The following is a 12,581-nucleotide window of genomic DNA, read 5'->3' on the forward strand; positions in this document are numbered from 1 at the left end:
AATAAATAATTTTGACTTTTACAAAGCACTTGTAGCATATTTTATACTGAAGAGCTTTACTGTACTTTTTATACATTTCTCAACACTAAGAAAAGTCACATAACACTCTTGGTTCCCATTTTATAAAGAAGATAGAATACACAGAGATTAAATTATTTTCCCCAAATCAGTACAAAAACCAGAATTCAAATGTGCAGTTCCTCCAGATCTCCCAGTCCTTGGTGATGAGCAACTTCATTAAATTCTATACATGGATGGGAAACTACAGTAAAGAGCACTTTCCAAAGCAATAAGGAAACATTTTTCCTACAAGAAAAAAATTTAAAGAGATTTAATAAAAACTAACACGGTGAATTTTATATACAATACCTCACTCCTCTAGAATTAGTTTACCAATCTCAATTACTGGGAACTTGGGCAAATATCTGAAGAATAGAATGATTATCTCTGAGTCCAAGCAACTCACTCATAAGAAAGAGCATCAGTGTGATTTTACACACAATTCTGACAAACTTGGTTACTTGGCTTCTTAGTCTGCAGGTGATTTCAAGTACCAGGAAATCTGAAGTAACAAATTAGAATTGGTGGAGGAATGAGGACTGCTACCATGAATAGTAATCTGATACCATTAGAGGAAGAATTACCAGATAAAGGAAATTAGTGATAAGAACCCTCAGAGCCCCAAACCCTTTCAGTGTAAGGGCAAACAGCTCTACAAATCTTGATAGCATCGTTGTAGTACAGGGAAGCCACTGATGTTCATTAACATTGCCTTTAATAATTAGGCATAGGTTAGGGGTGAAAAAGGGTAAGATCTACTTTAGAATATGTCTTCCTTTCCTTTAAATAAGAGTACCATGGCTAGAGAATGCTGATTTCTAGATCTATGCCAATACGTAGGCTACCAGATCTATAGATGAGTTATGACAGAAAAGGAGCTAAAAAATTTATGACTTCCACACCCAAGTAAACACGATCACCTTCCAACGAGTTATTTTGGGATCCAATAACTTTATCCCAAACAATACTATCATTAAACCAAACATTTCTGAAACATCTCCTCAGAAATAATCTTTAGAGCATTTTTTTTCAGTCATCAAGGGAAGAGAATTTGTCTTTTGGATAAATTGAAACTTCTGAGTCTTTTTATTTTGGATAAAGCCAAGTATCATTTGAAGACAAGCTCAGTGAATATGATAGATAATCGCTTGGAGATTAATATTGTGTTTGAAATCATGCCTATAAATCAGTGAGACTGACTTTCTTATTTGGTTCAAAATGTCTCAGAAAATAATTATCAGAAAGAGGCTCAAAATAATTTTGGGTAATGGCTATATTACTGAGATAAATATTTAGCTCCAAAGGAAAAACATCTATCATACAGATGCATATGCATACAGCATATGTAAGGAGTTATATATATGTGTGTGTATGTATATGTATATATTCATACATACTTATATTACTCTAAAACATGGTCAAATAGTATAAAACAGCTACCTGGTCTAAAACTTATAAATAGCTTCCCATTATTAAATAATGTTTTGAGACTACAAGTGATACAAAACAGATTTTCAGCACAGAAATGGAATTGCCTTCTAATCACAAAGACTAATCATTATAAAAAATTAAATTACTAACACTGAACGCTTACCGTGGATCAGGCTCTATGCTTACCACTTAAATGTACTGTTGCATTTAATAATATTAGCTCAAGGTTGTCAGGAAGATTAATAACTGAAAAAATAAATGCCTAGGATTTTAGCACAATGTTTGGTTCACTGCAAATATTCAACAAATTATCTGTGTTTTTATAGATAAGAAAATCTAAGCTTAAAAAGTAATTATCCCAAGTCACCTATCTGGGGAGTGCCACAGTCTACCTTCTTAACCACTTTTCTGCTTCTGTCCATAGTTGGCTGAGGGTATGGATACCCTGACAAAGCATTTGTTACTGAAGTACCTATTATCACCCATGAATCTACATATAGCTACACACAGGTATTGGATAAATGATTACCTGAAGCTCTTTAACCATGTTTTAAAGCTAAGCCACCAGGCCTTTCTCCTTCTCCACTTTTAATTCATCTGATTCATTTCTAGTTCTTTCCTGTTAGGGAAAAATGTATCAAATGGAATTGTTTAGAGTGATAACATTCGGCTTGAATATTTTTAAAATTATAGTAATGACACATGAATTCATTCTCATTGCAAAAACTCAACTATTATATCTATATCTGAAATCTCCTTGGCTATCACACCCAATCTTTGTTCCTTCCCTAGAGGTAAACACCATTATCAATTTGGTATGAATCCTTCCAGACATTTTTCTAAGTATTGACATACATTTGTGTTTATATATCGGTAGAAATAGTTTCCTAGGTATAATATGGTATGTATTTGTATTTATATGGTATGTATTTGTATTTATAGTTCCATAACTTATTTTTAACCCAATAACACATTGGAGGTTTTTCCATGTCTTATTTTTAACCCAATAACACATTGGAGGTTTTTCCATGTTGGCCCACACATAAATGACTTCATTTAAAAATTAACTGTGACATACTATTCCATGATTTAGACATGCTGTAATTTATCCATTTCCCTATTAATAAGCCCTTAAGTTTTCCCCAATATTTTCCTTTTGTAAATAACACTGTTCATGTCCATGCCCTCTTGTGTACACGTGAGTGTTTCCTTAGAGTGGCTACAAAGCAGGGAATCCCTGGGTCAAGTATAAGTGTGTGCTGAAAAATATATAACCCTGCCCTTTGCCCTCCAATAGCAGTGTGAGATTATTCTTCTACATTTACACTTAATATTAGCATACTTCTAAATTTTTCCTAGTCGGAGAGAGATTAGAATGTCTTTCTTTTTAATGTCTTTAACAGTGAGGCAGCATCTTGTCAACTATGAGGATTCAAAAATGGCCAATAAACCAAATAAACCACCTGGTGGTATCCTTTAATCATTTGTCTGCTAGGCTGTTCATATAATTATTGAACTATAGATTTCCTTTTAGTATTCTTATTTTCTGATTTCTGCTGCAAATATTTCTCCCATCTTATATAACTTGTTCTGATTTTGTGTTGTTTTGCCACATAAATGTTTAAATATTTGATATCATTAGATGTATCAAAATATTCTTTTTCTGTCTTTGGCTTTTGTCACTTATTCTAGAAACCTTAACCTGCCATTTTCCCCAAGATCTTTCACCTATATTGTCTTTCACTGATTTTTGTTGTCTTTATTGTGGTAAGAACATTTAACATGAGATCTACCCTCTTAAATATTTAAGAGCACAATACAATAATGCTAACTATAGGTACATTGTTGTACAGCAGATTTCTAGAACTCAGTCATCTTGCATAACTGAAACTTCATACCTGTTAAATAATATCCCTATTTTCCACTCCCTCCAGCCCCTAACACTCCCCGTTCTACTGTTTCTACAAGTTTGACTATTTTAGATGTCTCATATAAGTACAATCATGAAGTATTTGTTCTTTTATGATTCCCTATTTCACTTAGCATAGTATCCTCCAGGTTCATCTATGGTGCCACATATGGCAGGGTTTCCTTCTTTTTAAAGGCTGAATAATATTCCATTATATGTATGCACCACATTTTCTTTATCCATTTATCCATCAGTGGACAGTTAGGTTGCTTCTGTGTCTTAGCTATTGTAAATGATGCTGCATCTTGTAGTGGTTTTATAGCCTTGTTTTCACATTTAATTCTCTAATGCAACTGGATTTTGTGTGTGGGAATAGTGCGAGGTAGAAATTCAACTTTCATCTCAGACAATGAATAGCTAATGATCTCAGCACCATTTATTAAGTACTCTATCCAGTCACCACTAATTTGAAATGCCACCTTTATCATGTATTTTTTATATATACATAGGTCCATTTAGAGAAAAACTTTTATAGTTAAGGTTGTACCTTTGTAAAAACACAGATTTCTAAAATGCCAGAGCTCTTTGACTTAGGGCCTACAAGGACATGGGGCATCATTTTCACTTTGCTGATCTGAAATATCATCTTAAAATTGAATGCTCAGGGACCTCTATCACAGTTTCAAAGTTCCACACATTTATAGGATTACTTATTTCTTCTTTTCCAAACATCTATCAAGTCCAGTAACTTCTTAGAATACGAATCAAGCCTGAACACGAGCATGTATCATGGCAACTCATGCCCACAGAAAAACCAGAAGCTCAATAGCTACTCACTTGACTCTCTTCTCTTCTTCCCTGTAACGCTAATGAACGACATGCTCCCAGCTTTATCCTGGCCTTACCTCACTCTTGGGCCTCACTGCTTCCCCCTTTTATTTGATCTATTCCCAATAACTTGAAAATCCCTAATGGTTAGAATTAAAGTCTAATTAAGCAGGGGATGACAGAGATGAGAAAGTCCATTTCACTGAGTAGTGAAACTAAACCGAGGGGCTATTTTGCCCTGAGTTCATGTGAGCCAAAAATTCCACTAATTTTCATTGTTATGTTTTGCTTTAAATTTTAAGATTTGATATTTCTATGGTAAATTACTTGATAGAAAAGCTATATAAATAACAATGAAGTTATATCTGGCAAACTTTTTTAAAGTGACCAGAGGCCTGTATTGAACTTCACATTGGGGTGTTTTTTTTTGTTTTTATTGGTTTTGTTTTATTATTATTATTATTATTATGTACTTTTATTCCAGTGGTTTCATCATGAGTAAAAGAAGTGAGCCATTCTTATCTTTGGACTTGTAGACTCAAATTTCAATAATTCACATCTCATATGCTTTACACCTTTCTTTCCCACCTGCTAGTCAGATACCTTCTCAGTCATATTCTTCTCGATTATGCATTTACTCTCTTTTTACAACCATATAATGAAGTCCAGCAAAAAAAAAAAAAAAAAAAATCATTTCCTAGGCTTGTTATCGTCCCCTTCAGGTCTTAAGACATCTGGCCCTGGAGTCATGAGGATCAATGACAGGAGAGAGCTGTTCCTCCTACCATAAGGTCTTCCGGAATGTTGCGTCAACAGCAGGGTGGCTTACTTGCTCAGCTTCTCTGCCAGTTGCACCTGGCCGCTCTCCAGGTGCTCCATACTCACGCGCTGCAGCTTAAAATCACCCTCCAGTTTGCTCTTTTCTCTCACAGTTCATTCTTGCTTTCCTCTCCTGCTCAAGGGCACCCTCAAGCTGACAAAAGGTTTTATTTAGCCGAATAAATTGGTAAAGTTTATACTTCACTAGATGTGTTCATGAACACTTACCTTCTGGGAAAAAGAAAAATACAAGCACAGATTATGTAAATGATGCCCAGTTGTGTAGATATCTTAATAAATCTTGCATGCATGGGTAAGACAACGAAAAATCTAGAAATTACAGTGAGGAAAGACAACTTTGGAGATTAAGGAGTATGAGCTCTGTCCTAAGAAAGGAGCCAATAATAAAATCCAGGGAGCCCTTATTTGATTGTTTCTCACTGATGGGAAGCCCACTTCTTCATACGGCAGCTCATTTCATGGGTGGATAAGTCCATTTACTCAGGAGTGCTTCTTCGTAAGAAGTCAAAACATTCTCTGTAAATTCTTCCCATGAGTCTAAACTCAGCTCCCTGGAGCAACACCAAACAAATCTATCTCCACACAATCATCTACAAATATGAGGCAGCTGTCCTGAATCTCCCAACTCAGTATCACAGACCCTTTCATACACATCTACATGGCATGACTTCCACACCTCCTATTTTCTAGTCCATAACATTATGTCAGATTCTGGTTCCCCGCCAGGGTGGTCAGAACTGTCAGCCGTTCAACAGGTCAATTTAGCACTGTCAACAATATCAAGGTTGGTTTAGCAGGAGGCTAGATAACAGTTACCAAATGGCTATTTGTTCACAGATATATTGAAATGTTTACTTTTCAGCAATAGAAGCTATTTCCTGTAACCAGCAAAATATATGAAATTCAAACAGGAGGAGGAGGGAGAATTTCTGGAAGGAGTATGTAAAAACCTGAAAGTAGATGAACTCCAGGAGAGAACAAGTGAGTGAGCATGTGTGCGTGCATGCGTGAGAGAGCACACGCTAAAGAGCAAGTGAGCAAGGCGAGTGAGAGCGCATGCGCGTGCATACACACACACACACACACACACACACACACACACACACACACACACACACACAGAATAAATCCTCATATTGAGGCTTTGTGAGACACACAATCAGTGGAAATAGGAAGAGAATTGAGACAACTAACAGGTAATAGAGGAAACTGATAGAAAGGCATGAGGAAAAAAGTAATTCAAATAAAAAATCAGACCACCCTTGTCAGCAATTTTATAAAGGCTAAGCTTTTGGAACTAATAAGAGAGTGAACGCATCAGCTCTGGCAGCTGGGGGAGGGAAGGAAGAACGGTGAAGCTACCATGAAGAGTGGTTTGAAACATCTTTATTTCACGGGGTGTTTGGAGGCAGAACAGGGACACCAGCTTTAGAATCTTACAAGTATTTTCCCAAAGCATAGGTCGAACACAGCTTGTGATTTACATACCTTTCAATTATAAATAAACCTCAACACACCACTGGAGACACAACAGGGCTTTTGAACTAATCTTTCAACACTAGTGTCAAATAGAGAACCAGCATATCTGTCGGGCAAAACACCAGGTTCTGTGGGAGCTATGGGGAAAAACAATCAGTCACTTACAGGGATAACCCTTTATAATTCCTCTCAATGTTCTTCTCCCACTGCCCAGGGTTGTGTGAAGGTTGCATTTAAAAACTGACAGATTACATGCTGGGGCTTCTCTTATGCAGATATGGTTCAGTGTACATCAAGAAACAAATAAGCCAGGGCTACCTGGGTGGCTCAGTTGGTTAAGCGTCTGCCTTCGGCTCAGGTCATGATTGCAGGGTCCTGGAATCGAGCCCCACGTCGGGCTCCCCGCTCCGCGGGAAGCCTGCTTCTCCCTCTCCCACTCCCCCTGCTTGTGTTCCCTCTCTCACTGTGTCTCTCTCTGTCAAATAAATAAATAAAATCTTTAGGGAAAAAAAAGAAACAAATAAACCTGTTTTTAAATATTAAAGATACAAGCCATCCTACTAAGTTTTCCCCAAGCTGTCGAGATAAATTAAGTAAAAATCAGAGGTCTGTATACATGCAGACAGCTAACTAGTGAGACACAACACTACCTACCTCATCTACTTGCCATTCCAATTTCAACTTGGCTCTGCTCAGGCTGCTTAGTTTGTCCTCCTCTGTGAGCAGGTCATCCAGTGTCTGCTAATGGGGCCTGCATGAACTTGGCCACTTTAGGTTTGCTCATATCCTCGTTTAGAGACTCCACTTCCTCAGTCAGCTTCTTGACCTGTGGGAAGAGGACAGTGAGAGCAGCATTAGAGTTTCCACTGAGAAGGTGGGCATAACGCTAAGGGCTGTTTCAAGTACAGTCTCAAGAGGAATCCAATATCATAAAGAACCAAAGTTAGCGAAATTCCCAATATATTTTAAAAACTCTAAATTCACTTTTTCTTACACACACACACAGACTTAGGGAATGGTGTATTCTGGCAAAGCAGATATCAGGATAGCTTGTTTGACAGCCAGGTTTCAGAGCATCATATTATTATATAACAAGAACACCATGAAAGGTAGTTTTCTGAGTACTCAGGGGGCACGTAGCTATCTTGTTGTGTCTCAAATCCTGAGCGTGGCAATGAAAGAAGAGTTCCAGCTGTTCAAATATGCAAAAATGGAAGCTGGCTGTATCAGGCCCACATGCTTTTTATGAATGGGAACCAACCGCCCAAGAGTTGCTATTTAATCGTCTGCCAAAATTACAGTGTCATTCCAGAGACCAGTTGTTTATCAGAGGTTGGATACAGACTCCTCAGCTAGTTTCAATCTGTACACAGAGGCACAAGTTAAAACCCTCAACTGAAATGAACAGAATATCAAAATCTGTAACTGGAATTAACATGACATCTTCAAGGTCGAACTTCAAATTAATGACAGAGCTGGGGGTTTAGACGCATCCCAAATCACCTTTCAGTAAACTGCATCATGCTCACTCTCCTTCAAAAAGGATACTCAGAGGCCCGATGAAACTATTCTGTTCTATTAGATTTCAGGTATAATAAGATTGAAACAAGTGAAGATGTTTCCTTTGGAAAATTAATCAGGGTTCCGTAAATTTGAATTGGAAATTTGAATCAGGACAGTACAGTTCATCGGACCCTTCATTTTATGCTGGTTTCGACTCAGACTGCTGCAAAGTTGCAGGCTACCGAGTTCATTCATTTGAGCCGAGCAAGTCTGGTACCGGCACCCGATGGGGGGTGGGATTCCGGTACCCACGCTCCCTAACATTATCAAAAAAGTACCTTGTGCTCTGTAGCACGCTTCTCCTTCTGTGACTTCACCAATATTGTCTCCAGGTCATCGATTTCTTTCTTCAACTCGGAACATTCATCTTCGAGCTTCTGCCCCCTGGCAGTCAGCTCGGAATTTATCTCCTCTTCTTCCTCCACCTGCACAGACAGCACCTTGACTCTGGCCTCCAGCTGGATCTTGGATTTAATCAGCGACTCGCATTGCTCTTCAACATTTGCCAGGGTCTCTTGCTTCTTGCCATGATGAGGAGAAAATTGTTGCCAACAGCTGGAAATAAGTTATCAGCTAGGCGAAAATGCTGCTTAACGCATAGCAAAGAGATAATTGCCTGCCCTGTGACCAGCACTTTCACCTGCCTTTCCTCAGCAGGTGAAATAAAATTCCCAGTTCCCTGATCCTATTGTTGAGAAGTAGAGGAGTTGCTTTGTGCTTGGAGGTGCTTTTGATCTTTCGGGCCATCCAGTAGATTAGATTACCTCTTCTAAAGCACTTAATAGAATCCTGGTGGCCTAAATGAGCTAACATGCCTCCAAAAATCAGTGGCGTACTGCTTAATTCACAGCTTCTGGAAGCATCCACATGGGCACAGAGTTTGAGGTTTGATACCTGCTCAGAATAGAGTCTTTTAGGAAAGCAGTGTTCCCACAGACACTAGAATATTTATAATATTATTATAAGTGCCCTAATGCACTTGTTTTATATAAACATACATATATATTCAACAAGTAGAATTGTATATTTTTTATTTATAGGCTAAATTTAGAATTCATAAATTTTACTTGCAAGTTACTAACTAGATTTCACTATTATTTGCAATGAAAATCTTTTCCTCAATGATTCTGTCAGTGGTAACTTCCACAAGTTATACAAGTGTAAAACAGTCTTTCCTTTTATCCTTCCAAATATCCTACCTCCAAATCTCCATTGATTGACCCACTGTTCCTGTGTTATGGGTCAAATAAAAAAATGAAGAGGTCAATTGCCTTTTTGTTATAAAAAATGTTTTATAACTTTGAACCTCTCTAATTTGTCTGTTAGAGGCTAAATAAAACCCCTTCTTTGTGAGCAAGTTCTTAATAAATACAGGTCTCATTGCAACATACATCTCCATCTTCCATCTCCAGACCTCATCATCCATCCTTTGCAATATGCCACTCTGGGCAATTTATTATTTTTTAAAGATTTATGTATTTATTTGAGAGTAAAGGGGGTACGCAAGTGGGGGGAGGGGCAGAGAAAGACTCTTCAAGCAGACTCCCCACTGAGCGCGGAGCCAGATGCAGGGCTCTATCCTAGGACTCTGAGATCATGACCTGAACTGAAATCAAGAGCTGGCCGCTCAACCAACTGAGCCAGTCAGGCATCCCCAGCAATTTTTTATTATGTTAGTCACCATATAGTACTTCATTAGTTTCTGATGTAGTGTTCCATGATTCATTATTTGCATATAACACCCTGTGCTCATTGCAATACGTGCCCTCCTTAATACCCATCACTGGGCTACCCCATCCCTCCATCCCCCTCCCCTCTGAAACCCTCAGTTTGTTTGCTGGAGTCCATAGTCTCTCATGGTTCCTCTCCCACTCTGATTTTCCTCCCTTCACCCCCAGCAATTTATTAACTATCTATTTGCCTGGCTTAAGTTGTTTGGGAGTGCAAACTGGTGCGACCACTCTGAAAAACAGCATGGAGTTTCCCCAAAGAGTTAAAAATAGAACGACCCTATGATCCAGCAATTGCATTACTAGGTATTTACCCAAAGGATACAAAAATATAGATTCAAAGGAGCACATGTACCCTGGTGTTTATAGCAGCATTATCAACAATAGCCAAATTATGGAAAGGGCTCAAATGTCCATCGACTGATGAATGGAAAAAGAAGATGTGGTGTGTGTGTGTGTGTATGTGTGTGTGTGTGTGTGTGTATAAAATGGAATACTACTCAGCAATCAAAAGGAATCTTGCCATTTGCAATGACATGGATGGAGCTAGAGAGTATAATGCTAAGTGAAATAATCAGAAAAAGACAAATACCATATGATTTCACTCCTATGTGGAATTTAAGAAACAAAACAGATGAACATAGAGGAAGGAAAAAAAGAGAGAGGAAAGCAAACCATAAAAGACTCTTAACTATGAGAACAAACAGGGTTGCTGGAAGGAGGTGGGTGGGGATGGACAAGATGTGTGATGTGTATTAAGGAGGGCACTAGTTGTGTTGAGCACTGGGTGTAATATGTAAGCGATGAATCACCACTATAATCTACTCTTGAAACCAATATTACACTATATCTTAACTAGAATTTAAATAAAAATTTGAGGAAAAAAGAGAAGAAAATGGCAAAATTCTAGGCCATTGATTTCTGGCTAACTCTTAAGAGTGGACATCTGCCCAACAAATGGGGCTCAAAAAGGCACAGATGGGGAAGGCAGAGAATAGTAAATCTCCAAAATCACTGAGGACCAAAAGAAAAGGGATAAATTAAAAACAAACAAAAACGTCAAAGCAGGAAGGGTCCACGCAGATCAGAGAAGCTTTCAATGTTTAGGAAATAATGGGAACATTTGATCTTAGTTCACACCAGGTTGAGAAGCAGAATGCTTATTTGCTCTATTCCATTCAGTATGTGTACTGGACCGGTCACCGTCACTGAATGAAGAAGACAGTCCAATCGACCATCATTGATCCCTTCATTAAACACTACAGCAGGATTTGGGGGCCATCTGAGCAATGGTGTGGCAGGTTAACAGTAGGAACATCCCTTCCCTGATAGCAGTTAATAACGTTAATCGGAATGGGTTCACTCAGTTCTGCTGGTATTTTGAGTAAGTGAATGATTTGAAAAGAATCTTTGTTTCCTTGATCCCTACTGTGTTCAGTTGTGTCCCTTAAAAATAAATAATAATAAAATAATGTAGCTCTGTCAACTTTTAAAATCTCAGTTACAATTTAAACTCATCTCAGCCTTCCTGGGCTTGCCCCCATGGGCTTCCATGGGTTTCCCATGTTCCTCATGCTGATCCTTTATCAGGTATCCCAGGCTTTTACCTACCATCCCCTGCACGAGTTGGGTCCATTTCTATCACCCATATCAGCCTAGGTAGCACTGGCCACTCTCTCTGTTGACAGGAAGAATGATGAAAACTGGGAGGTCAGGTCTCATCCAAAGCTACCTCTCCCCCAAGCCACACAAAACATGATATTACAAAAAAACAAAAGGTGATTTTCACAGTATGAATTTAAAGTAGGTTTGGAGTGGGGCCCAGGAATTTGTATTTCTAACAAGTATCCCAGGTGAGGCTGAAATACACTAAAAATACACTGAAATACACTGGGGGCACCTGGATGGCTCAGTCAGTTAAGCATCTGACTTCGGTTCAGGTCATGACCCCAGGGTCCTGGAATCGAGCCCCACATCGTGGTGGGGGGGGCTCAGTGGGAAGCCTGCTTCTCCCTCTCCCACTCCCCCTGCTTGTGTTCCTTCTCTCGCTGTGTCTCTCTCTGTCAAATAAATAAATAAAATCTTTTAAAAAGAAAAGAAAAAAATATGGGCCTGGGTGAAATTCATCTGCAAAATGTGGCAATTTGGAACACTGATGAATAGCATAACCCCCAGATAAAAGAATAACGTGGATCAGTCTAAAATTACTAAATTTTCTCTGTTTTCTGTAAGTTCAAAAATCAGGAAAAAGTGTTCTATAATTGTATTGTATAAATTGTATTATAAATTGTATATAGTTGTATTGGAACCCAGTATTTTTTAACTTAGCACTGTGGTAAGTGGGCTGGAGAATATAATAACAGTGGAGAAAATCTTATCCCTGCCTTTTGGATGTTTGGGGATAAGAGCAGTCCCAGTGGTGAGAGAGGAGGAATGTGAAAGGCAGTGAGTAATGGCACACTGGTATCAGATTGGAGATGGAGGCTCGATTGCCAAGGCCAAGGGTCCGGAATCTATAATGCACATATTGCAGGATCTGAAATTTATTCATCAGGGAAGCAACATGATGTTTGTTTAAGACGGTGGCTCTCAATCCTAACTGGATAGCAGAATCATCCATATAGATTATTTGAACCCATGTAGGGCCTGCTTAATCAAAATATCTAACAGTGGGGTCTAGGCATCTTTGTTTTTATTTATTTATTTATTTATTTATTTATTTATTTATTTTATTTATTTAA

The 12,581-nt window shown here is 38.4% G+C and overlaps 1 protein-coding gene across 1 annotated transcript in view; it reads right to left on the reverse strand.

Annotated features, from left to right (window-relative positions):
* MYH15 (myosin heavy chain 15) overlaps positions 1–12,581 on the reverse strand; it is a 148,120-nt gene that overhangs the window by 71,196 nt on the left and 64,343 nt on the right. The window contains 7 exon segments of the mRNA XM_028110549.2: positions 2,021–2,082; positions 2,085–2,110; positions 5,058–5,147; positions 5,149–5,201; positions 7,202–7,298; positions 7,300–7,373; positions 8,389–8,631. Coding sequence (XP_027966350.2) covers positions 2,021–2,082; positions 2,085–2,110; positions 5,058–5,147; positions 5,149–5,201; positions 7,202–7,298; positions 7,300–7,373; positions 8,389–8,631 — 645 coding nt within the window.

This window comes from Eumetopias jubatus, unplaced genomic scaffold, assembly GCF_037043125.1.
Source record: "Eumetopias jubatus isolate StellerSeaLion01/CBP00866 unplaced genomic scaffold, mEumJub1_p1.0 scaffold_1, whole genome shotgun sequence".
Classification (NCBI taxonomy): domain Eukaryota; kingdom Metazoa; phylum Chordata; class Mammalia; order Carnivora; family Otariidae; genus Eumetopias; species Eumetopias jubatus.